This window comes from Hylobates moloch, unplaced genomic scaffold, assembly GCF_009828535.3.
Source record: "Hylobates moloch isolate HMO894 unplaced genomic scaffold, HMol_V3 SCAFFOLD_4, whole genome shotgun sequence".
Lineage (NCBI taxonomy): Eukaryota > Metazoa > Chordata > Mammalia > Primates > Hylobatidae > Hylobates > Hylobates moloch.
This window is the reverse complement of record NW_026652279.1, coordinates 136,507,165-136,535,154: the sequence shown is the minus strand read 5'-3', so window position 1 is coordinate 136,535,154 and position 27,990 is coordinate 136,507,165. Positions and strand designations below refer to the sequence as shown.

The 27,990-nt window shown below is 36.4% G+C and overlaps 1 protein-coding gene across 2 annotated transcripts in view; it reads left to right on the top strand.

Moving 5' to 3' along the window:
• TBC1D4 (TBC1 domain family member 4) overlaps window positions 1-27,990 on the top strand; it is a 198,637-nt gene that overhangs the window by 139,662 nt on the left and 30,985 nt on the right. Inside the window, exons 6-12 of one of the 2 annotated variants that reach the window (XM_032151022.2) lie at window positions 1,978-2,069; window positions 2,330-2,440; window positions 6,537-6,656; window positions 15,727-15,801; window positions 17,127-17,353; window positions 19,150-19,314; window positions 23,476-23,499. In XM_032151022.2, coding sequence (XP_032006913.1) covers window positions 1,978-2,069; window positions 2,330-2,440; window positions 6,537-6,656; window positions 15,727-15,801; window positions 17,127-17,353; window positions 19,150-19,314; window positions 23,476-23,499 — 814 coding nt within the window. The remainder of the gene's footprint in view (window positions 1-1,977; window positions 2,070-2,329; window positions 2,441-6,536; window positions 6,657-15,726; window positions 15,802-17,126; window positions 17,354-19,149; window positions 19,315-23,475; window positions 23,500-27,990) is intronic. The other variant, XM_032151019.2, reaches the window with a different exon arrangement.

The window sequence follows — 27,990 nt, the reverse complement described above, 5'->3', positions numbered from 1 at the left end:
TTGCACTCCAGCCTGGGCAACAAGAGTGAAACTCCATCTCAAATAAATAAAATAAAATAAATAAACTGTGATAGTGAGTGATGTCATACCATCAAACTGAATTTAGTTTTCTGTCTGTGATCACCAAGACATGCACCGAATTTTGCTGTACATTGCACAAAGAAATGTGGAGTGGAATTTTTGGAAACTTTTCCTCTAGTTCTCATTCAGTACTACACAGTGGTTTAAAGCAGGCCTGGTGGCCATGTGACTGCAGTATGGCAGTACTGTGTGCTTTCTGGCAAGTGTGAAGCGAATTCTAGATCTTTTAAAACAATGTGTATTTTCAGGTGATCCTCCTGTATACTATCTGTAGAGATCTTGATAGTTATTTAATTTTAAAAAGTAGCTCAAATCTATTAAATCAGTTTACTTCAGTTGCTTGGCACCTCATATTTTCTTAGAAATGAATACAATGAGAAAAGTGCACAATGTACTTATAGAGTAATACATTATTTTAAAATTCTGTGATGCAACTTCGTGGAACAAATTATAAGTATTTTTGGCCAATTACTTTGTCTTATTCTTTGTAAATAAACACAAAGAATACATGGAAAACATTCAAATTATGTCGTAACATCATGTAATGTATTTAGTTATAACCTGAGAAGGATAGAAAAGGCAGCCTTGTAATAACAAATGATTTTAAAATGCCAGCCTACCTATAAGGTTTATTAAATGTTATATGTACCCAGATATTCTCTTCATAATCAAAATATAGTAGCAATACTCTAAGTGGAACCTAACTATAATGAAAATCTGCTCTTTTTCTTTGAATCTTCTTTTGAAGAAAGAGAAATCTGTTCTTTAAAAATGGATGGTCTGTTGAATTACTGCAAATATGAATTAAACTTTCTTTTTTTAAAAAAAATTTAAAAACAACCTTTTCGTGAAAAAAGATTTTCCCAAGGACTTAATATAAATTATGTGTAAGAATGGGATAGGTTTATGAATATTATGATATAAAGAAGTAAATCATTTCTTGATAAAATAATAACATTGAAAGTTCACTAAATACTAATGCTATCCTTAAAACTTTATTCTCACAGAACAAGAGCTGCATCGGGGAAGAGATCTCTGTCTAAGCCATAGTCTTGCCTTTTAATATTATTACTTGTTCTTTCTTCTTTAAATGTCAAGTTGTAAGCTTAAAATGTTTGGCCAAGGCTAGTTTTTAGCTTTTATTTCTATGTGAGGTCTTAGGTTATTGTTAAATCATCTGTGAGTTTCTACTGTGGCTGTTTGTTAGTGTAAAGTGGTATCTGGTTGTGCTCTGTATCGCTTAGAAATTCGTTGTTAGTAATTTTTGTTGTTGTTGTTATTGTTTTGAGATGGAGTCTCACTTTGTCGCCCAGGCTGGAGTGCAGTGGCTCGATCTTGGCTCACTGCAACCTCCACCTCCCGGGTTCAAGCGAGTCTCCTGCCTCAGCCTCCTGAGTAGCTGGGATTACAGGCTCCCGCCACCATGGCTGGCTAATTTTTGTATTTTTACTAGAGACGGGGTTTAAAAGAACTAGAATTTGCTTCATGCTTGTCAGAATGCACACAGTGCTGCCATACTGTGGCCACACTCTCACCCGGCCTGTTTTAAACCACTGTGCAGTACTGAATGAGAACTAGAGGAAAAGTTTCCGAAAACTCCTCTCCACCTCCCAAAGTGTTGGGATTACAGGCATGAGCCACTGCGCCCGGCTCGTTGTTAGTAATTTTAATGCCAAGATCACTACTGGGGGCTGTTGATTTTGGTGGAAAGGTTTTTCATCTAGTTTTAATCATTTCGATGTAGTATTTCAAGGTTTCTCGTGGGCAGGAACACGTCTCCTTAAGAAGATTTAAGTTCAGAGCCTGCTTGGGAAGAGGTTAAGTGTAATACATTCTCTGCCCCTGGATCTCTGCTGCTAGACTCTGTTTAATACCTTCCCTCATCATTTTCCTTAGGTCTCTACCCACCAAGAGCCAAGCTGGTAATACAGAGGCATCTCTCATCACTGACAGATAATGAGCAAGCTGACATCTTTGAAAGAGTTCAGGTAACATTATTTGTAGGTCTCATACATAAGACATAAGGAATGAGAATTGCATCCTGTTTTTATGCGTTCCTGTTTTCATTCTGCTGCCTAGAGTTAAAGATGCATGACCTAGAATACTATTGGATAGAATAGAATGCCATTTTACTTTTGCTTCTGAGCGAAGTTAAAACTCTTAGCTTTATTTACGTTTGTCTGCCAGACAGAATAAAAGGAGAGAAGCGGTGTTGCCATAGTGTTCTTTTGGTTTGTCTTTTGAACAGAAAATGAAGCCAGTCAGTGACCAGGAAGAAAATGAACTTGTGATTTTACATCTGAGGCAGCTGTGTGAAGCCAAGCAGAAGACACACGTGCACATCGGGGAAGGCCCTTCGGTGAGAAGATATTTGCTACTTCACCTACTTTTGTTGTTGTTTATGGATTTTGTTAATTCTTCCCTTTGTACTCTCAGGTTCTTTAGGGCTAAAGTCCTATCAGAGTTTCCTGCACTACCCCCCCGCTCCCCTGCCCAGCATTTTAATAGTTTTATAGGGTTTTTTTTTTTTTTTTTTTTAAAGACGGAGTTTCACACTTGTTGCCCAGGCTGGAGTGCAATGGCACGATCTTGGCTCACCGCAACCTCCGCCTCCCAGGTTCAAGCGATTCTCCTGCCTCAGCTTTCCGGGTAGCTGGGACTACAGGCATGCGCCACCACATCTGGCTAATTTTGTATTTTTAGTAGAGACGGGGTTTCTCCATGTTAGTCAGGCTGGTCTCGAACTCCCAACTTCAGGTGATCCCCCTGCCTCGGCCTCCCAAAGTGCTGGGATTACAGACATGAGCCACTGCACCCGGCCGTTTTATAGGGAATTTGAGCAGGCACTGACACATTGAGCTAAACTAATGGATGGTCTTAAAATGTAAAAGAATTTGTGGGTTTTGGTTAAAAAAAAAGCATTAATAGTACATGTTCGTGATTTAGAATGAACATGCATTATTTTTAGTTATATTAATCTATTATTTTATTTCCAATTCATATGAACATTTTATTTCATCGAAACTGGAGATAGCCCAAATGGTGAAACAGCAGTAGTATCATGTAAGTGGTACCTTAGCTGCAAACTGAGGGATGGTATTTTTGTGCATGTGGTTTAGAATTTATCCTCTGCTGCATACAGAAGAAGCAGGACCACCAGCCGTAACATCAAAGGGGATTATGAAATATTTACTCTTGATAACACTAATTCAGGTTATATCTTTATTTCACTATATTCAGAACAAATCACATATTGTTAGTACACAGTTCTTCATTTAGTCACAGAACAAGCATTTCTTGAGAACCTCCTATGAATTAAACTATGTGATGGAAAAAGGTGACAAAAAAACCTGATGAATGAATCATGTCCTCTCCAGAGAACAGCTCTAATATTTGAAAGGGGAATGCAAACAGATCAATAGATACATAGAATAAAGTCAATAAGTGGCTTTAAAAAAGAATCTGTAGTGAGCACAAAAGTAGCTGTGTCTTTGCTTTGGAGCTGGAGTGGAGAGTAAGAGAAGAGGAGATTCAAGAGGAAGGACATTTTGAGGGAGCTGGAATTTTAGGAGAGATAAACTTTGCTGTCAGAACAGTTGAGGAACTGTACTTTTTGGGCTGGGTGTGGTGGCTCACGCCTGTAATCCCACTTTAGGAGGCTGAGGCTGGTGAATCATGAGGTCGGGAGTTTAGAGTCTGGCCAACATAGTGAAACCCCGTCTCTACTAAAAATACAAAAAAAATTAGCTGGTGCGGTGGTGTGCGCCTGTAATCCCAGCTACTCAGGAGGCTGAGGCAGGAGAAGCACGTGAACCTGGGAGGTGGAGGTTGCAGTGAGCCGAGATCATGCCATTGCACTCCCCAGGCGACAGTGAGAATCCATCTCAAAAAAAAAAAAAAAAAAAAAAAAGAACATTGAGCATAAAGTTATGTAGTGGTGTGCCCAAACTTACTCCATGCAGGCACTGGAATTACGTGCTGATTTTGAGGTTGTGCTTGGGGATTGGTGGGGGAAACAAGGCTGGGATGATAGGCAGAATGAGATGAGGAAGGGCCTTAAGTTACTGGCAGGCCTGACTTTGTCATGGAAGGATTTCAAGTAAGGGAGTGAGAAGATCAGATTTGTACCACAAAGAGAAAATTCTGCTGTTCTTCTGATGGTAGATTTATTTGTTGGGGAGGTTGCTGGGTGAGGGGGTTAGGACTAAGTCATATTCTCCAGTTGGGAGAATGTTTTAATGGAATATGTGATAAGTGATTTAATTATTGCGCAAATCTTTATCGAGTACAGACTGTGTACTAGGAAACAGTGATGAATAATGGAGACCCTTTCCTGCCATCTAACTGTTTAGGGGGAGAAACCAACATGAAACCAAATACATTAAAATATGATATGATTGGTATAATGATGTATGCACAAGTTAGAGGTAGCATTGGTACATAAATAGCTTGAATAATTCTGTCTTGAAGCATTTATTTGACTCAGAGAGGCTAAGCTAGAGCCCTAGAGAAGTGAGGAATAAACTGAATGAAGAGCTATTTAGGTGGCATAATCATTAGGACTTAGTGACGGACTGGAAGAATCTGTAAAGGAAGGGAGAGGGAGTTGCTGTGAACAACGTCAGCCTTTCCCCTGTGGGGAAATTTGATGAAATAGAGCCAGGAAATACAGAAAGCAGACAAGAGTGGGGCAGGGGATGAGAATAAAAAATAAGAGTTCAATTTGGAAATATGTTTGAGATTCAATTAGAAAAATGGATTTGGTGCCCATAGAGGAATTTGAGGTAATGAGTATGGAAGTTGAAATGTTTGGTGCCTATAGAGGAATTTAAGTATAAATATGGAAGACATGAGCTTTGCTGTGGACCTGAAGTTAAAGGAGGATGTACACGAGATGTGCATTTCTTTGTGATGGAGAAATCACAAAGAAATGATCATATAGGAGGAGATTTTAACAATATTTTAATGTTTTCTTGCTCACAGCTAAGTTTCTGCCTCCATTATGCTCTCCTTTCCTTCATTTCCTTCCATTTATTCAACTGATGTTTACTGAGCAGTTACTATGTGTCAGATATTTGCTAAGTGCCCATACAGTTTTTCTATTTTTGTCACATTTGTTTATCTGGAAGCCTTAGAATAATGAGTGATCCGAGTGCTTTATACACACCCTGAGCCCCGTCCAGCCCACATCTATACCCATTGTTTTTTCTCCTCTCCTTTCCTTTCTTGGTGGGGCCTTTCTTGCATCTGTAACTTCTTAACTGATTTGATGGAGCTGGTGCTAGTGTAGGCCCATATTTCCTCCTACATAGACTGTGCGGAAGCCTCGAGTTCAGTTTGATGTTTCAGTCTGATATTCCTGTCTTTTAGATGTGTTTTTGAACACTTCTTTTTGATAACTGTCCCTAAAACGTTACATTCACAGGGATTTCCCTCAGCTTATAAATTTGGATTACTAATCTTCCTATTCATCTGGCACTTAAGAACATTCAAGGTTTTACTTTTCAGCCTGACTTTCTCATGTTACCTTCTGCTGCTCCCTTCTATTAGGCAGGTGCAGAAGTAATTGCAGTTTTTGCCATTAAAAGTAATGGCAAGTAATATTTTAACTAAATACATGCACTGATTTTCTCTCCCTTAAGCAATCCACCCTTTAGGATTTTGCCAACAACTATCCCCAGTTCTGGGGAAGTCTTCATCCCTTTCTTCCTGCCTGTCTGAATCGTGTGTATTCTTTTCTTCCTGTTTAGACCCACAGCCAATCTTCGTGCTTTCGTATTTGATACTTATACGTGCTTTGTGTTGCTGTTCCCTCCCCAAGCAAATCATAAGATTTCTCGCTTGAAAGTTATTTGCTACTAAGGACCATGTGATATAAACAGTAGCTGCTTACTTCAATGGATAAAATACATAGAGAACCTAATATAGTGGACACATCATAGATTCTCACCCAGTTTGGTTCTATACTTGTGATCTAAGACATAAATGACCCACTCACAAATGAAAATGGAATTATAACAGAGGCATTACCAGAATCCAGTTTTGTTTGGAAAATGCTTTGTTCTTTGGAACTTGTGTTCTGTGTTTTCCTTGGTAATTTGGATATAAAATATCCATCTTGGAAAGGGATGGTTATAGATGTTAATCAGAGTAGCAGCAGTAAAAATTGACATCTCAAGTATAATTTTTGCTAAATGCAGTAGGAGTGTATTCATGGAAAGGAAAGGCATGAAGGAAATATTTTACATCTGTCTTTTTATTATATACAATATGAAAAATTAAACCCCTTTCCTTATAATCATTGTGTTCACAGTGTGAGACCTAATTATTACTTACTAATAGAGCTGCTGAAGAATTCTTGTGTTTTTTAATAGCTTAGTCTTAAGCCTATAATTAAAGTTTCATTTAACCTTGAATATTTCCAAACTAAAATGTATCTGTTTTTCTTTTTTTAGACTATTTCAAATAGTACAATCCCAGAAAATGCAACAAGCAGTGGAAGGTTCAAACTTGACATTCTGAAAAATAAAGCTAAGAGATCCTTAACTAGCTCCCTGGAAAATATCTTCTCAAGGGTAAGATTGCACCAATGGTCTTTCAAGTGTGCATATCTGTGTTTTCTAACAGTTTAGCTTCAGTCTCAACAGGCTCACAGATTTCCTTAAAAAAACAAAAACAAAAACAAAAACAAAAAAACCTAAGATAACTTTTAAAAATTAGTTAACAAAATGATCTTTTTTCTTTTTTTTTTTTTTTTTTTTGGTTTTTTGAGATGGAGTTTCACTCTTGTCACCCAGATTGGAGTGCAGTGGTGAGATCTCAGCTCACTGCAACCTCTGCATCCTGCGTTCAAACGATTCTCCTGCCTCAGCCTCTTGAGTAGCGGAGATTTCCTGCCTCAGACTCTCGAGTAGCAGAGATTACAGGTGTACATCACCATGTCTGGCTAATTTTTGTATTTTTAGTAGAGACGGGTTTTCACCATGTTGGTCAGGCTGTTCTCAAACTCCTGACCTCAAGTGATCCACCTGCCTTGGCCTCCCAAAGTGCTGGCATTACAGGTGTGAGCCACCATCCATGCCCAGCTCAAAATGATCTTTCTTTTTTTTTTTTCTTTGAGACAGAGTCTTGCTCTGTCACCATGCTGGAGTGCAGTGGTGCGATCTCAGCTCACTGCAATCTCTGTCTCTCGGGTTTAAGTGATTCTTCTGCCTCAGCCTCCTGAGTAGCTGGGACTACAGGTGCGCACCACCACACCCGGCTAATTTTTGTATTTTTCGTAGAGACAGGGTTTCACCATGTGGGCCAGGATGGTCTCGATCTCTTGACCTTGTGATCTACACACCTTGGCCTCCCAAAGTGCTGGGATTACAGGCATGAGCCACCGCGCTTGGTTCAAAATGATCTTTCAAAATAAGTTTCCTTCTCAGATCGAGATTTATTCTGGGGCCTTTATTTGAATTTGAGCAATAGAGATTTAGTAGGAGAAATATGTATGTATAGAAAAGGAGAAATAGAATATTGATGCTCAATACTATAAGAACTTTAAAAATCATTTCCCATAGAAAGTTATAAAGAAATTCTTCTTTTGCCCGTTGTATTATTTCATTTTCGCATTGCTATAAAGAAATACCCGAAACTGGGTAATTTGTAAAGAAAAGAGGTTTCATTGACTCCTGGTTCTGCAGGTTATACAGGAAGCATAGCGGCTTCTGCTTCTGGAGAGGCCTCAGGAAGCTTCCAATCATGGCGGAAGGCAAAGGGGGAGTGAGACATCTCACATGATGGGAGCAGGAACGAGAGAGAGAATGAGGAGGTGCTGCATACTTTTAAACAACCAGATCTCATGAAAACTCACTATCATGAGAACAGCACCAAGGGGATGATGCTAAACCATTCCTAAGAAATCCATCCCCGTGATCCAGTCACCTCCCACCAGGCCGACCTCCAACACTGGAAATTACAGTCTGACATGAGATTTGGGCAGGGACACAGATCCAAACCATATCACCGATTCTTAGGAACTTAGAGGAAGTGCTGAAAAAAGTATAAATTAATGGAAATTTATATATTTCATTTAGTAAGTGTATACATTCCATTTTAAAATAAGCAAAATGGTTCCCCTTCATTTTCCTCTTCCTGAACGATTCTGCCTTAGAGCTATTAGTTGAGGTCAAGCTATGTGGGTGTTCTGGGCTGTGGCATGGGTGACCCACTGTGGCTCAGAGCAGGGAGACTGTCCATATGGGGTGTGGAATGTGGGGATGGCCCGATGCAGGGTGTGGGAGCCTCTTGCAGTGAGGAGGGAATCTGCAGAGAAGGGGAACCTGGTTTGGGAGGTTGTAGGAGGCAGCATACTGGCAGAGGGAAGGCCCAGTGCAGGTGTCAGAGCCACAGTGGAGGGGAGCGAGCATTCACAGGGATGGGTGCCTCAGCAGGCTGAGGATGTGCATGTGTTGTGGCAGCCCCAGCATGGAGTGGCGCAGCCTGGGTGGGATGAGGACAGTGTCTGTGCAGTGGCCATTGTGGAGATGGGTTATATACACACAGGGACTGATGAAGTAAGTAAATGTCTTAAGGATAGTGGGATCCAGGGAGGAAGAAATTACTAATATGAAAAGGGTAGAAATTAGAATGAACCCTGTGTTGGATTCAACTTGGAGGTATCACGCTACAGAACTTACTCATGTAACCAAATAACACCTGTTCCTGCCTGGCCAACATGGTAAAACCCCGTCTCTACTAAAAATACAAAAAAATGAGCCGGGCGTGGTGTTGCGTGCCTATAATCCCAGCTAATCAGGAGGCTGAGGCACGAGAATCACTTGAACCCAGGAGGCAGGGGTTGCAGTGAGCTGAGATCATGCCACTGCACTCCAGCCTGGGAGACAGAGTGAGACCCTGTCTAAAAAAACAAACAAACAAACAAAAAAACCACCTGTTCTCCAATAACCTATGGAAATAAAAAAATTACAAAAATAAAACTTGGAGGTATCAATATAAAATCATGATTTTTATATATACGTAAATATAGACATATATATACAATCATATAGAAATATATGTAAACAAAAAATGTAAATATAAACATAAGTATATATGTATATGTTCCTACTAGACAGAACCAAGATTCTGAGAAACATGGCTAATTTCAGTACTGCAGGAAAAGTATAAGATGAGCCCAGAACATCTTGGTGTTCTAGATAGTAGGAAAATATTTGAAGAAAAATGGTGATGTGTCATAAAGACATAAAAACCTTGAAAGGGCTCTCCCACTGAGACAATATGAGCATTGACATAAATGATAGCAACAGATAATCTAACCTGTTGCATAAAATAGGCAACTATTTCTGATACCAAAAATAAATGAATATATTGAAAGTTTGATCATAAAGAAGATATTTGCTGTATGTAATTAATATTTATTAATTACTAATGGGACAATTACAATGGAGAAGGCTGGCAGGCACCACCAAGTGATCAAATTGAACATCATCAGCAGTGGGACAAATTGCAGCCCTGTGTCACCTGATATAAAGAAATAGAACTGCTTCTGTGGTATTCCTGTCAAGTAGGCAGTGCCTGAATCTAATCAAGGGGAAATGTCAACAAACCCAAATTGAGGTGGAGTCTACAAAATAACAAGCCAGTTATCTTCAAGGAAGTCAAAAACAGGTTGAGGAATAACTCCAGACTGAAGGACCCTAAAGAAACACAAAAACTAAGTGGAATGGGAGATTGTGAATCGGATCATTTTGCCCTAAAAGCCATTATTGGGACAACCAATGCAATTGGAGTGAAGTCTGAAGATTCAATAGTATTACCGTATCAGTATCAGTATCCTGGTTTTGAAAGTTGTATTTTAGTTATATTGGAGAATGTCCTTTTTTATATAAAATACACAGTAAAGTATTTCAGGGTGGTGGAGCTTTATATTGGCAACTTACGTGAAAATGGTTGTGGGGGAGAAAAAATTTTGTACTATAGTTATAACTTGCCTCTGCGTTTGAGATGGCTTCAAAATGAAAAAAGAGAAACAAAGTGATCGTTTTAAACCTGCGTATCACACATACCTCACAAAGCCCACCCAGGGTGTTTTTTTAAAATTTATTTTTTCTGCTTGCTGTTTTCGTGTGTTAATAAATAGCTCAGGTTATTAATGGATCAGAAGTACTGCCATTGTACGATCATCAATAAGGGCTCTTTTCTGCACCCTGCACACTGCCTGTGAAAACCAAGTAGTAAGACTGGTTGGCTGGTAGGTGTTTTAACTCTTATGAACAAAGTTTCAAAATGAACCCTTGATGACTTTTTAAAGTCTCTTGGCCTTTATGTTAATACACAAAGAAAAATTTCACCTTCAGTGTATAAGTGTGATCTCTCAGTGCCTTTTAAGAGGCAAATGAGTGATAAAAATTCTTAGACGTTGAGAGGAACTTTGAATTAACCATTGAACTCTATTTGCAAATGCGTATTGTTTTTAAAAACATTATTTCTACCTGTTTAACCTTACTAGCATTATAAGAATATGTTTAGTTAAATAGTTGGATACATTTTGATTTTTTCCATGCTTGTGCAACAGAGCATTAGGACACAGTAACTTCTGATATCCGGTGTTCCTAGTTTCGTTTCTTTGTTATGGCTCAAAATACTTTTCTAGTTATTTCTCTTAATGATAGAGATCCTTCTAACTTTAACAGAAGCCCTGCAGCAAGCATGATCAATTGTGAATGCCATTATTTTATCAGTGGAAAACCGAATCTCAGAAAAGAGCATCTAGGAGATTTGTCAGAAGTATGCCAACGCAAATTTCATAAAATACGCCTTTTTCCTTCAAAATTTATAAATTAGTAAAATCCTGGTCCTTACCCCAGACCTACTTAATCAGAAACTCTGGGGGTGGGGTCCAGTAATTTGGGTTTCAACAAGCCCTCCAGGTGAGGCTGATGCAATTACACTTACTTAAGGCACGTGTAATTCTTAAAGCACCAGCATCAGAAACAGCATCAGCTACCTGAATTGAACACAGTGTTTAGTGAAAATTTTAGCAGAAAAGACCATTTAAGTAGGTGTCAGGGTACCTGAATGCAATCCCTGGCCCTGGGGATGAATTATTTGCCTTTTCTAAGCCATAGTTTTCTCATTCGTGAAATGGACATATTAATACCCACTTGCCTCACGTAGTAATTGTGAGGATTAAATGTTATTATGTTAGGGAAATATCACATCATAGATAGGAGGTGGTATATTCAGTGGTAAGCTCAAAACCTCTGTCATTTACAAAATGGCAAAGGGTATTTAGGGTGTTACTTTATCTCCATTTAGTACCTTGGCATCCTGCATAATACTTGCAGTGCCAACTTTGAAGTCTTTTTTGCATGCCTTCAATTGCTGTAATGACATTTTCAGCAAGGGCACAGCCAATCTGTTTTGATCAAGGTGGATACTGTAGCTTTTGTTTCCCAGAGTGATGCCAAATGACATAAATTTTGTGACCTAACAAGGTCTTGCTTGTACCGTGTGCAACAGAATGCACTTTTTGGGCAGGTTGGCAGCTCCCCATGTTGTGTTAAAGGTTACATAGCAAAAGGGGTTTTGTGTACTTCTAAAACTTGTCTTTTTTTTTCCTGCTGAGTTGTATAGTAGAAAATTCACACTCCAGTTTCGGAGTTTAGCTCATAATTGCTGCCATTTTTAAACGTCAAAATATTTTATTTAGCTAACTATAGTTGTTTATGAAATAGGATCCATTTTTTAAATGCCAAGAAGCTCAGCTCATTAACCACTAAAAAGCGAGTCCAAGGGAAAGGGCCTGACACGTGAATTAGCAAATCACGATGTAGTAAAACAGAAAGGCTGTCTGTTCAAAGGTGAAAATCAGAATCATGTAATGGCTATCTGTTGCTTTTTTTTTTTCAGTTGTTTTCCAAAACAGAAATATTTACTAATATAAATTTTATTTTATTTTTTTGAGATAGAGTCTTGCTCTGTCACCCAGGCTGGACTGCAGTGGTGTGATCATAGCTCACTGCAGCCTCGAACTCCTGGGCTCAAACAATCTTCCCGCCTCAGCCTCCCAAGTAGCTAGGACCACGGGCACATACCACCAAGCCTGGTTAATTTTATTTTTATTTTTTTGTACAAACAGGGTCTTACCATGTTGCCCAGGCTGATCTCGAACTCCTGGGGTCAAGCAATCCTCCCATCTCAGCTTCCTAAAGTGCTAGGATTACAGGCATGAGCCACCGTGCCAAGCCACTATTTACTAATATAAAGTGCAAGTTATTTTGGAAATAGTACTCATTTTCTACCTTCTTCAGAGTAATAGCCATTGCCTTTACTTGTTGAAATGTGTGAAGTGGTAGAGTATAATTTTAAAGTAACTTTGTTTTTCTTTGTGCACAAAAAAAGCTTATGTGGGTGAAACACCACTATGAGTAAAACAGGAGATTTCAGTTGTTTTTCTAATAATAGGAATGGTTTGATACCCATCTGACTACTTTGTCTGTTATGACCAAATAACCTGTCTGAGGTAACCAGGCAGGTGGGCATGTAAGTAGCGCTAGAAATAACAGAAAACAATCTCATCTTTACTATATTTTCATCTTGGCTACACACACTAACCCAATAATTTGTTAGCCACAAATAGAGTTTTTATTATTGGAAGGATGCCAGTTATAACATAGAACTGAAGAACTGAAAAGAATTTGATGAGGTTCTAGGACATTTACAAAATTCCATGTAACCTGTGTAGGCTAATTAGCTTTATTTGTAATTCTCTTTTTCACAGAGCTTTAGTTTAGGGATGTAGTGGTAACAGCTCAGGAGCTGCACTTTAAAATTGTGCTTCCTGTGTCGAAATTGCTGCCCTTTCTTTTAACTAGCTGTGTAAACTTGGGCAGTGTACTCTATCAGAACTTCAGTCTCTGTATCTGTGAAGACGGGCTAAATAACCATACTTACCTCACAACTGGTATGAGGATTAAGTGAGCTAATGCAGTGTAAAATGCTTAACATAGTATATGGCACATGCTAAGCATTCAACAATATTAGGTGCAGCTATTAATTTTATTATTGTTTTAGTTATTATATAGTGAGCCATTGGAGATAAAGCTGTAATATATGCAGATAAGAATAAATATTGCTTTACGAAACAAGATAGGATGTCATAAATAAAACATAGTCATCTGAAAAGAAGAAAGAACTGTTTAAACTTTCTGATAGTAGATGTAAAAAGAAAAATTCAAGAGAAGGCTAGGAAACTGGAGTTGAAAAAAGCCTTTCAGAAAATGGAGCAAAATTCAAAGAAATGGAAAATAGGAGAACAAGGTAAAAAGTTAAAGGATCAGTCCAGAACCAAACAGTAGGAGTTCCAGTAAGAAAAAAAGGCATGCAAGGAAATTTTTAAAGAAATAATTTAAAAAATTTCTCAGAGCTAAAGAGCATGAGTTTCCAGATTTAGTGAACTCAGAAAGTGCACAACAGAGCGACTGTGTAAAAGTCATGCTAAGGCACATCGTTGTGAAATTTCACAATGCCAAAGGGCAAACTTAGATTCTGTTCCAAAGAGAAATAGCAGGTCAGACACACAGGCTCTAGAATCACAATGGCTTTAGACTTCTGAACCAAAGGACATTTGAACAATGCTAAGATATTTGGAAGCAAAATTTCTAACTACTACAATATATGATATCCAGCCAAACTATTAGTGAAATACAAGCATAGACTGATGACGTTTATGGATATGTACATGTTTTAAAAAATTTAGTTCCCACTCTCTCTTTCTCAGAAAGCACCTGGAGAATGTGCCTCACCCAAATGAGGAATTCAACTAAAAAAGGAGAAGACATGGGACCAAGGAAGCAGAATTCCAACAGAGGAGAGGATCAAAGGAAATTTCTAGGTTGATAGTGAAGGAAAAGGATCCTGGGAAGCTTTGTAGAGCAAGCCTACATTGTAACACGTCTAAATTGGGGCAGAAACACAGAGGTCTCCATAATGGTAGCTTAAAAAAAAAAAAAAAAGGAAAGGGGAGAGAGAAAGAGAGAAAGAGAGAGAGGAGAGAAGAGAGGAGAGGAGGGGGGAGGGGAGGGTAATTGATGGTTTATGTGGTGATGTTTGACCATATTGTGAACTGTAGGAGAGTTTTGTAATATATTCGTGTTTGCTCAAGTAGTCACTAACTCCATGAAAAACAAAATGTACAAGATATGAGGTATAATCAGACATAATCATAGTAAAATATGTAGCTCAGCTGCAAACAATACTTACAGTCCTAATAATCTAAGAACAAAGTACTGATTTAACCAAAATTCATGATGTAACTATATTGAAGGAAGAGGGGAAGAAAGGTGTGTGTGTGTGGTGGAACTGGGTATATAATGAAGTAAGAATATTAAATTTCATCTTCCAGAGTTAGGAAGTCAATAAATAGTTTCTAAAATGGAAAGCTTAAGGAACGGTAGGATAAGCTGAGTACCAGAAATATCAATATAAATAATTTCAAGGTTTGCTTTTGGGGAGTGGGATTCAGAGTGCAAGAGAGCAGGTTGATGACCACCACTTTTCATTATAAACTTGATAGCACAGTTTCACTTTTGAAACTTTGTGCTGGTATTACTTTGATTAAAAATTAAAATGAAATGCAACCCCGTCTTATCCCCGACCCCCAAATAAACCTAAGAATGTTTGCAGACAGAGTGGAAGCCTGGAAAGTACTATGCAAATGTTATACATTGTTAAAAAATTTCACAGGGTCACTGTCACATGGATCTGACTGGTGTTTCCACACATTCTTTTTTAGAACTTCGCCACATGCTCTAGAGTTGTGTGGAACTCCTCAGTCTGTGTTTTGTCTTTTAAGACCTTGTAGATGATGAGGTTCCCAACCTGACTTGTATCCTCTTTCCTTCTATAGTTGGCCTCAGTTTCTTCCTATTTAAAGTGAGGGGGGAACAGACAGAACGGTCTCTTAGGTTCTTAGGTCTCTTAGATCTTAGGTGATCTCTTAGATCTCTTTCTGAGATCATTTATCAAATCCGCACCAAAGGACTATGTGAAAAAAAATCGATAACCAATTCACCAATATTGAAGCAGACTTACATCTAGTCTTCCAGAATTAAATGATTTCTTCAAATAGTTTGGCATTATGGAATAATAATGATGCAAAACCTATAAATTTTAGAATGTAGTTTTCTTTTCCATGTGGTTTTTAACTGATGTTTATTATAATCCTATAACATGAATTATGATGTTTTGATCTAGGTTGTATGTATTAAGTCATTTTCTGCATAGCTTTTTTGGTTTGTTTTGCTGTATCTTCCATATTTGAATCTGAGACAGAGTTAATGGGGCCGTCACTGAATTTATGGATGAATAATGTATAATCTTGTAACCAAACTAACTTCAAAAAGCTTGGTCTGAGTATCTAGTTATCTAAGGGCTGATTTAGAAATAATGGAAATAGATCAGGAATAGTTCTTTTTACCGTGCTGTAATGACTATTAATAAAGCCAACAAATTCAAGTGAACCACAAAAGGATCAATTTAATGCTAACATTAAGAGACCACCTGCAACTACCTTTTATAGTTTTGAAGTAAAATTTTAAATCACACGAAGCACTTAATTTTATTCTTTTCACTCAGGGAGCTAACAGAATGAGAGGTCGGCTGGGAAGTGTGGACAGTTTTGAACGGTCCAACAGTCTTGCTTCAGAGAAGGTATCTAACTAGAGCTTGTTTATACTAATTGCAACTTAACAAAGTCAGCACCATTGTGGTAATATGCATGCTCCATTTTTTATTATGAATGCTTTATAGCTTTTTAAAAAATAAATATTTGAGACTTTATTATTTTCAATAAGATTCTAGGCATTAGCATGTAACTCCTTATTCCCTTACAGGCTAACTGTGCTCTGTTAGGCTTTTTATTGTTTGGAGATAGTATGCTTTGGACAACAGTATTTGAGCAACTATTGATCCAATGCCTTATAAAAAATGAGCCATATGTTACTAATTATATATTTGTACAGTGATTTTATTTGTTCCCTTCCCATGATATTTTCCTCCCTCATTTTTTTAAAATCATTTTAGCTGCAACACTGGAATCTTCTTTATCTCATTGACAACTCTCAGTAGGTTGGGTTTCCTGTTTCCTATGCCGTGCAGTATGTCACCTGAGGCACATGCAGCCTATTTTTTAAAATGGAAATATATTAAAATATTTCTGTTAAACTTTCTGTTGATGGAAGTGGGGACTTAGTCCAGCTATGAGTCTATTTTCACTAACCCATGTTTATCAAGCTAAATATTTCTACAGTGGTGCCTGTTCTGGAAAGTTTTAACAGCATACCTGTCTAAACTGAAAGATTTATGATTTCTACCCATGCAATACGAGATGCATTCCAGCATAGCTCAGTTTTCATTCATTTCCTGTTTTTCATGTGTTTTAAAAGAAATTTACCTCAGGGAACATGTAATTGAATAGAAACATCCACAGTGAGGGAAGATACTTAACAGACTTTATTTTCCGGAAGGCTTTGCCATGAGACTTGGACACTTAGGCATTGTAATACTGTTTTGGCAGTACAGGAAGCATGCAATTGATATGTCACGGAAGCCAGGAGATACGGAAACACAGACTCCACCCTCTTTTGGTCATGATCTTTTTTTCATCTCTCTGGCAACAGTGAGAGAAGTACAGTAGCTCTAGCATTTCATCGCAAAGTGTCAGGGGAGAGAATAGCTTTCACTTTTTTGTCACCCCTCTCACTTTCTGGCCCGTCTTTACGGATGCTGTCTTACAGCTGCTTATCCAAAGATAAGTGGGTTGTGGTGATACTGATTACAGCTGCTTATCAGAAGATAATGGGTTGTAGTGATACTGATTAGCCTAAGGCATCAATTGAGTAAAAGGGGGAGAAAAACCAGTTTTGTCATGACTCAGGAGGAAGATGAGGCACACTGTCACTTTCGAGCTCTGTGTTTTGGCAGGTCTGCCATGACCCACGTGGGAAATAAAGAGCTCCCTTCTGCTTGTGTTTCAGGACTACTCACCAGGGGATTCTCCACCAGGGACACCGCCAGCATCCCCACTGTCCTCAGCTTGGCAAACGTTTCCCGAAGAGGATTCTGACTCCCCGCAGTTTCGAAGACGGGCACACACGTTCAGCCACCCACCTTCAAGCACAAAGAGAAAGCTGAATTTGCAGGATGGGAGGGCTCAGGGTGTGCGTTCTCCTCTGCTGAGGCAGAGTTCCAGTGAACAGTGCAGGTGAGTCTGACCCTCTCCAGAATGAGACCTAGATTCTCAAGGCACACAGTTTTGATTACTCTGGAGTCAAGGTGGATTGTGAATTTATGCTGTAGCCAACTTTTAGTTTTGAGAAACACCATAAAAACAAATTAAGTTACCTCATTTACTAGGCGAAACAGGCAAGGTTAAGACATACCCAAAAAGAAGAGTGAATTCGTTTGGGTGGAAACTCTTTTTTTTTTTTTTTTCCTTTCAGAAAAATAGAGAAAAACAAGATAACCATGCAATTGTTTTGTCTGAAAACCTGCTGATAACACGTTACTCAGTGTCTTGATGATGATTCTAGAGAAACAAAGTCAGCAGATTTGAAAATAACATAGCAGCAGAACTTCCTGTTAGCTTACAATAAAATACCAGGGTTTTAAAAGTCACCTAAGTTACTTTCATACATGAGATAATATTTGGCTATATTTTGTTACATAATAAATTAAAGCTAAATACGAAAATTGTTATAAATTGTATCTAGAATAAGGTGATATCTATAAAGAAGAGTATATATACCATAATTGACAGGCAGTGTCCACTTAGAAAAGATCTTACACAGTATTTAAAACATAATTTAACAAAAAGTTGTTTGATATTTGGTGAGAAACAGTAAAGAGGATAAACTTGGAATGATATTGTTCTTCCTGTGTAACACAGATCAAATTTATATCTTAGAATTCATTTTGTTTCTCTTCTTTACCTATGAATTTGTTACAGAAAATAGGGTTAAGTAAAGATGCTCGTTGGAGAGAAAAAAAAACACAACTCCATGTAAAAGGAGAAGGCTAATTTTTATATCATGTGTTACAAAATTTGCCAGCATTTCTTTTAAGGATACAGTTTTATTTTCATTGTTGTTTTCTGAATGATTCAAAATTTAAAAATGAGATATTTTATGATACAAAAATAAAGTTAACAGAATTCATTATTCTCAGATTTTTTTGCTATGTATGTAAAGGATATTAAGTAGTCATATGTATATCAAGATAGTTAAGTCATCACTTCATATATATTTACTTAAGGCAATAGACCTCTTTTTTTTCCAGGAAAAATTATTTTCAATAATTAAAGATATCAATCATTTTAGACTATAAATATCTCGATCTTTCCCTCTATTTTCCACATTTTATAAGGTATAAGTTCAAACAATTTCTATCACTATAAAAAGATGCTCTCTGTGTCATTGTGAAAGCTTGCTGTGCAAAGAATCTTCTAGATTTTGGGCTTTCGATTAAACCATAGTGGCACAATTCCACTGTCTTCAGGAAAGAACACGGACATTAATGTTTGTTAAGCCAAAGGCATTATGATAACTTCCAACAACCAAACATGTTGTTCTTAAATATTTAGAAGGGTTTATATCTTTAAAATAGTCAAAGTCTTTGAACTAGTGATAATCAGTCTTTCCTTCTGGAACTTGTTTCCTGTAATTATTTGTGCTTTCCTACTTTTTTCCCTTGAAGTGTCTTTTGCATGTGAAAACAAATACTTTTTGTCCTCAAGTTGTTAAGAAATTTTTAGAGACAAACACAGATGCTCAGACATACTGTATAGATAAGGAATTCAAATTGTGAAGGAATGAAATTAGGTCATAGTTATCTAAATAGAGAACTGCATGCTTCTTTTTTTTTTCATGTAAGATCCAGCCCTGAGCCTTGAAAGGAAAGATTAAATTAATAGCAAGAACCTGTTTATATGCTTTTTCATAGTGAATGAAGATTTTGCCAAAATATAAATTAAGACAAATTTGCTGTATTTTCTGTACTCAGCACTCTTTCGTCAGTTCGACGCATGTACAAGGAGAGTAATTCTTCCTCCAGTCTTCCAAGTCTTCACACTTCCTTCTCTGCCCCTTCCTTCACTGCCCCCTCTTTCCTGAAAAGCTTTTACCAGAATTCAGGTAGACTGTCCCCACAGTATGAAAATGAAATCAGGTGAGATCAGTGTCCTCTGTTTGCAAAGCAAAATTTTCTGCAGTGATATACTGATATGTTACTAAAAAGTGGTTTATTAATTTTGGAGTGACATTTATGCATCCTTGTGTTGTGCTTGTTCTAATCTGTTTCTAATATATTGGTTTCAATCCCAATTAATTTTATTAAGAAAACTTTTTCAACCAATAGTTTCAAAGCTTTTTGATGATGTGATATCTTTTTGAATTATGCTTGTTGTGTGTTTCTTTTTCTCAAACTCCAGAGTCTAAGCTTTGTATTGTTAGCACAACTGATGCTAACATATACTAAGTGAACCTTCCCTGATCGTGCCTTTTTTTTTCCTTGGCCTTTCTAGACATATTTAATGGAATCCAAAAGCCACTGATTGACACAACTGTGCTAAACTGACAGATACAATAATGTCTTTATTTTTAAGTATATAGAATATTTCCTAGGCATTTCTTTGATTTTTCAATGACAGACTTTTCCGGATCTCAATATAAATCGCACAATGGTTACAAGATAGAAACTCTTAGATAGCATGAGGGATCTGTGAAGGACCTCTTGAATCTTGTGAACATTCTATTTTGTTTTGTTTTTATCCCCAGTATGGAAAATGTATAGCCTGTTAAATTTTATTCTTGTTCTTTTAGTAACACAAAATTAGATGTAGTGATTTTTGGAGAATTGCTTTTTTTTTAAAAAAAGTTAAAATTATACATGCAATAATATTGATCATTCAAATTCTTAGTGGGGTGCTGCAGCCTCTAGAAAGTAGTGGGCTTACTTGGGAACCTTTCTAAATTTGTTGGTGACGTAGATGTTTGTGAGATTCATTCTTGTTTTTGTGTATAGCTTGACTTATTCACTTTTATTGCTGTATAGTATTCCATTTCATACATTACATTTTATCCACTCTCTTGCTGATGGATATTTGGGTTGTTTCTTGTTGTTTGATAATTGGCAGTTCTTGTAGTCAGGAGAGGAATACGTGTTATTGACTAGCCTGTGTGCCATTAACATCTTCTTGGATATTCTTTTGGCCTATTTCTGTTAGACATAGTACATGCTAAAAGTTAACATATGACTAGGTAGCACTCACTCACTAGTTAAATTGGACTAATCCTCGAATTATTCCTGAGGATCTTTTGTGCATGTGTGCCTTTTTTTCACTTTAAGAAAGATAACTGATACTGGATTAATATAATTTTCATCCTGAACTTTCCTCTGAATTAGTACAAAGTCATGTTCAAACAGTGAATTTGATTCACAGTGAAGAAAGTATATGAAGAATTTACTTTAGAGTGCTTTCAGGGACGACCTTATGGAAGAAATTTCAAAGGAAATAGCCACAAAACTAGTATAAGATATATAGAATATGAAACGAATTTAGAGAACCAAGAATATACATAAAGATATCAGTTTGCCGTATCTCTATAATACTGCCTACTAATAAGAATACAACACTTTCAACCAAACCTATTTGCATTTTCTTATTGTTATGTTGGTTAAAGTGAGCATATGGAGAATCCCAGTTTCCTTCCTGAGAGAACCATGCCTGAAAGTGACAAGTAGCAATACCCATTAAGAAGATCAAAGGTTAGCTATAACTAGGATGTAAAGCACAAAAGTGGGGGCTTCTGTCTATACAGATTGTTCATATTGTTTAATATAAGGTTATTCATTTGCTTTCAGGAGTTCCTGCTTAGTTGTATGTATTATTTTTGCCAATAGCTTCCCAAAGCCCTCTATACCTCATTCTAATAGAAGGATTTTGAAGTCAAAGGGCAAATACACATTAGTTTTGGATTGAAAAATTTCACCTTTTTGTAACTGTGTTGTTTTAAATGCTGTATTGAAATATATGGCAAACTTTTAAATTTCTAAGATCTTTAAAAAATCCTTGTTTTCTGTATGTTTTAATGTTTTCTTGGCTATGTGCAATTCTAAAAATCAGAGAGTACTTCTTTGTACCCTTTTCTACACTTTGAAAGTTTGATAGCATAAAATGAATAGGCCAAAATTGTACTTAAAAAATTGTTTTCCCAGAAAAGGACACCAGTGAAAAGCACACAGCTCAATGGATTATCACAGAGTGAACACCACTATTTCTCCTTCACCCTAGTCAATAAATTGAATGCTAGCAGCATGCCTGCAGCTCCTCCCATGTCCCCCATCTAATCACCATCCCCCTGCTGACCTCAGATATCCTAGATTAGCAGTGCTTGGTTTTGAACTTTATATAAATGGAATGATACAGCCTATATTCTTTTATCTCGCATCTTTCACTGACATTCATTTGTGAGATTTATTCGTGTTTTAATGAGCATTTTATTTCACTCATTTTATTGCTATTTAGTATTCCATTTAATATATCTCAATTTTTCCATTCTCTGGTGAATAGACATATGGGTTATTACTAGGTTTTTGGCTTCAAAAAGAGTCCTGTCTTCACTATTATTATACATGTCTTTAATTGTACCTACATATGCATTATTGATGAATATCTACACAGTAGTAAAATTGTTGGACAAAATGCTCTCTTAATTGGTTTATCTCAACTAGTAAGTCACTTCAACTTAAATGTACAAGTTAGAAGATCAGAGAATTTTTAATTTGTATTTTGAAACAATTTCAAATTTATACTAAAGTTGCAGAAATATTGCAGAGGATTACTGTTAACCCTTTATCCAGGTTAATCAATTTTTTATATTTTGCTACATTTGTTTTATAATTTTTGGTCCATTTACATATATATACATATATATGCACAGCTGTATTTCCTCATTCTAAGCCATTTGTGAATAAGTTGCATTCATCGTGTCCCTTTACTCTTAATGCTTTAGGGTGTATTTCCTAAGAAAAAGGATATTCAATTCAAGAGCATGGTTTCTGAAACCCAGTGGTTTCTGAACTCGACATTCTCATTATCACTTGTTTTAGAGAGAATATCATGTACACATAATTACCATGATATCTAGAACTATTCAGAATAGTGAGGGGAGAAGGTTCATAGTACTATCAGTTATAATTTTCTTGTCAGGTGAGTACTTAATATCTTATTAGTTGCATAAAATGGATCTCTAAATATGCATAGTCAAGTAGGGAATAGGGTAGTGTAGGAGATAGGCTAACAATGCTATTACTTTTTTTTTTTTTTTTTTTTGAGACAGAGTCTTGCTCTGTCGCCCAGGCTGCAGTGCAGTGATGCAGTCTCGGCTCACTGCAAGCTCCGCCTCCTGGGTTCACGCCATTCTCCTGCCTCAGCCTCCCGAGTAGCTGGGACTACAGGCACCAACCACCATGCCCAGCTAATTTTTTTTTTTGTATTTTTAGTAGAGATAGGGTTTCACCATGTTAGCCAGATGGTCTTGATCTCTTGACCTCGTGATCCGCCCGCCTTGGCCTCCCAAAGTGCTGGGATTACAGGCGTGAGCCACCGCACCCAGCCTACTATTACTTTTTTAAAAGCACATTAATTTGAAATTTTAAATTCAGATTAGGCATCCATTTCCAGTACCACTATCCTGAATTATTGAAAACAGGTTACTGTTTTTAAGCAGGCTGAGAAAAAGGAGCAAAGATCTTTTTAATAGTTGGTTAGTAGATTTATTGGTACATAACTGGAATGATAGAGGAGAGGGAATGTATTTTTTCTTTTACCTCACTTTGAATTAATTTTTCAACATTTAATGTTATTTCATTGTTTAGTAAACTATAATTTTATATAATGATATGGTATATTTTTATAACATCTGTTTATTAAATATTATCACAGGCGTATTTGTTACTTTTTACAATTGCTTCTCAGGTTTTAAGCCTGTACTTAAAAATTTATTTATGTTGAAATTCATTGCTCAGAAGTAAATGACAGTCAAAAAAAAAGTAAATGATAGATATTACTTCTATTTACTGATAAAACTTTTCAATGAGAAAATAAAAGCTTTGATGATGAAGTACTTTGTGGTATAGTTTTTGTTCTATATTTCTCTTGTATTCAGTTAAAAAAAATGATATAATTATTCATTGTGGTTCATTATTGAAGTAACCTTACCATGACTTATTGATGACTTATGGGAATGCCTTTTATTCTGAATCCTGATTTGGACATATTTCTCTTTGTGTGTGCTAATTCCATTCCTTGTTTTCCTGTTGTACCAGACAAGACACTGCTTCAGAATCAAGGTGATTAGAGGTCTACATATTTTTATTAAAAAAAATTCACAGATTCTTCCAACTGAACATCATCATTAGTTTAAAAAGCGGTTTTGTTTGTCTCCTGAATGCATGCCATCTTTCTGAGTGCTCTGAGAGCTATATAGTAGGGAAAATGTGACCCTTGGTTTAATCAAAGACCATGAATTACCATGTAAAATGTTGACTGCAGACAGAAATCCTGTTTCTACTCTATTCCATGCTGAAATTTCCTTAGAGCTGTGCTGTGGCCTTCAGCCAAAGCCTAATTTTAATTTTAAATTAATACAAGTGAATTTGCTAGTTAGGGGGTACATATGTGCCTAAGTGGAGTTTATTCCAAATGCCAAGAAGATGCAGAAATGAGCATTCTAAAAGAAACATACTCACAAAATTGAATCTACCTTTCACCTAAAGAGGATTATTTGTCTGTTTCTGTTCACCTAAAGTCCTGTCACGTTGGTCACTTTGAGACAGTGCTAAAGCCGTTCAGACCTCCCATTTGTCTGGACACAGGAAACACCTAGTTCCTTATTATGGAAGTTTGACCACATCTGTGTTGACATCTCTCGACTCACATGTTTTTTTGTGGTGAACATCCAGAATCACTGCTAACAACCACTGCAAATAACTGTCCTCTGCTTTATTCCAGTTTCTACATGTTGCTTTTTTCATGAGCGCAGTGAAAAAGATACATACCCATCTTCCTATTTGGGGCCACTATTTAGATTTCTTTGTAGCTAGAGTAAAAATATAATATTAAGTGTTGCACTAGAATGAGATGTTCAAGGAGAAAAAATCCTCAGAAAATTATTTTGGCAACAATGATAAGATTAAAAAGTGACTTTTTTGAGACTTGTAATTGGCAAGTCTCAGTCATGGTTAGGTGTAAGACCATTTAAATAATACTTCTTACCTATTCTTAAAAGCCTAATGGAAATGTTAGTTCTGCCTTGTGTCCTTTTAGGTATGGAATTAGCTCTGTTAATTACTTTAGAGTTAATCTAGCCTACGATTTCCTTATTTTACACGTGGTTAGATTGAACTCCAAAGAGGTTTTATATTTTGCTGGATTTTTTTTCAGCTTAGGTCATAAGAATATAAATAAACATGAGATACCCAGAGATGTTTTAAATTCCAATATACTAAACTTATTTTCTTAAAATCTGCAGTGTGTAGAGTTTAGGAAATAAAACTCTTTGTTTTTCTGCTTCTTTTATCTACACGTTGTTCCACTGACTAATCTGTCTCTTTTGACTCATAGGTCAAATACTATATATTGATTTCCACTAGAATAGTTTAATCTCAATTTTATTTAATTAGTAAAGATTTTCCATAGGATAACAAACATGTACACAGTTAAAAGCCAGAACCTATATAAACTGTTAGTGCACCTGATGCAATTATGAGTTAAATCATACTGTGCATCCTGTAGAAAAAATATGGTTTCATTTCTATGTTGTTTTACTTAGCATTTCTTAAGGCTTACAAAGAGAAAGCTTTTTCAGCTGTCGGTTCAATAGTTGCTATCACACTAATCAAGTTTTGGTATCTATCTTATGTTGAATTCATTGTGATTTAGATATAGATTTAGCCAGTGTTTGGTCATTTTTTCAGACTTCAGAGATAGAGTCTTGCTGTGTCATTCAGGCTGAAGTGCAGATGCTGGGAGTTTCAACTGGGTGCCAGAGGGTTGGGGGATAGGAGGCAGGTTGCTGCTCATTATAACACCACCTTTGCAAGACTGGTCCTGACAGAAGAGTTTGCCTTTGTGCAAAGTATATCTGTGTTGCCCTGGCAGGAAGTAAAATATGACTATGTCCTTTTTAAAGTTGAGTCTCTGTGAGTGGTCATTAGAGCATCTCCATTCTGTACAATAGTCAATGAATTCTTTTAAAGCAGGCAAGTAGACATTACACTTCTATGTTAAAATAAGAAGTATGATGTTAATTTAAGAGTTGATCTGGTGAAGGCTATAACTGCTTGTTCAAGGATATGTTAAAAGATTATCTTGAAGCTTTGACAAGTTCATATTATAGTATTTGATGGATCCTATATACAAAGGACTTGGAAATAGCCTCCCTATCCTATATTGGGGGATATGTGTAATCCAGGACATTTTCTCCCCATATAAAGTCTTAATTTGTGTTCACAAATTGTGGTTCTTAATTAACTGGTGAGTGGTAAGAGGGAGTATATATACAATATACCAGTCAAAAATGGGTGGGAGTTCTCCAAGTTATATTTCCTTCCTAGATATTCATTTTAACTTTGTCAATTTCTGATAGAGGTAATGCTGGCACAGAATACTTTTCCTGAATATAAGTCTTGGGAAGGAGTTTTATAATACAATGTTTAGATTCCAAAATACAAAAGAAGAAGGAAAAAGATTCTATGGAAACATAAGGGAATGGTTATAGTTTGCTTCATCATTTAAAAAATGTAAAGATGATTAAAATACCAGTGTATGTGTATTCAACTATATTAAGGTGTTTTTTTATTTGGTCCTTCTATTTACAGTTAAAAATATATACATTTTGGAATGTAATTACTTCAAAGCAAAGAAAAGGAAGTGAGACATTTACATAAACGAGCACCTGATAGTACTCTGAAGTTATTTCTCTGTTGATATAAAATTAATCCATTAGAAAATGGAAAGAGAAGTACCCATTTGGAGACTTAATTTTTCACCAGAAATGCAGAGGATCCTGGGGTCCCAACAGCTTTGTTTTTGTGGTCCTATAGAGCTTTGTTCAGAACTAATGCTAAGAGTATTTACACTGGCAGGATAAGCTGCAGTGCCTAATGTCTGGATTCTGGACCACCTAGGTTTGCATCCTGGTTCCTTCACTTTATTATCTGTGTGACTGTGGGCAAGTTACTTAGCCTCTTTCTACTTTAGTATTGTCCCCAACAATGGAAGTAGTAATGACACCTACATTGTAAGGTTGCTGTGAGGATGAAATTAATTCGTACTTGTAAAATGTTAGAACAATCGATACCTGGCATGAAGTATGTGCTGAGAGTCTTAGCTTTATTATTATTACTACAGTAAACATCACGTTGTTTTGTTTTTATTTTTACTCAAAAGGTAGACATTATGCTTTCTTACCTAAGTTTAATGTGATAACTAATGTTGTAATGAAAAAACAAATAAACCAAAAGAAATAAACTCCCTCCACCCCCATCCCAGTGTAGTTTCCGAGTTGGGTTATAGGAATTTTGATGCAGTGTTTCATTTGGTTTTGATTCTTTCAGTTGCCACCTTAAGAATGTCAGATTGCTGACTAAATGTAAATCAAATAGGAAACTGCTATAAGTTGCATAATTGCACTGACTGCTTAAATGTTTATTGGGAACTTGACTTCTGAATACAGATCTTCTCTTATTAAAAGCAGAGCTGCTTTTGTCACATCTCAGCAACCAACTGCTTTTTCAAGATGTTGATTTTTAGTACAAGATAAAGGGTCAATGGTTTGTTATGTAAGTTCTTCTTTTCAGTATATTATTATCTTCTATTTTGACTGCTAATTTTTTGGCTTATTACTAGTCATTAAATTCGAGACATGGGAGAAAAATTTGTCATTGGGCAGTTTATATTAAAGGATTTAAAATTTTAGCTTTATGAAATTTCTGAATATGTATCAGTGGGCTAATGTAAATACTGTATGCACCTCTTTTATAACATATTGCCCCTCAAACTTTGTATTTTACGGGCAATCATGAAACTGATATGGGTACAACTCAGTTTTATTTTTAGTACCTTCTAAACACTTGATATGTCATTAGCAGTGAATTGGAAGGTGATCCTTGAAAGCTGTATTAATTCCAGCATTAAAATATAAACATTTCAGAATCCTTTGATTTGGTCAACTCTGGTTTGTTAGAGCACTAAAAAAGTCAAGCTAAATTAGTATTTGTTGATCTTTTGCCCTGTGGAGCATTGAAATAGTGCTTTTAAATAAGTATTTCCTTTAGCTTTCCAAGCTTAAAGTATAAATTAGATGGCTTTATGTAGGAAAGGAATAACACTTACTAGAAAAAAAAATAAGCTTTTTGTTGTTTATTAACAGAATTGTCATGGTCAATACCTGCCAGTGCCATCAACAGTTCAGAACATATTTTAGAAAAACAAAGCTATTAGGACTTGACTCCCAATAAAGGGTTTTAAGAAGGTCGATCTTTTATTTATTCCTGACATGTTAGCCTAGCCAATATTTTTGTCTGTTTCACTTAACCTTCTGAGTTAATATTTCATTTAGTTTTATAAAATATTAATTTATTCAGTAGATATTATTGAGTGCTTATTATTTACCCATTACTACACTACAAGCTAGAAATATACCTATGAACTGGGCATTTAGCAAATAACTGCCAGCAAGATCATGTTACGAAAATGAAGATAATGAGTACTTCAACAGTATTTATTGGGTTGTAACTATTATATATAGAACATTCGAATTATATTTTTAAAAGGGAAAT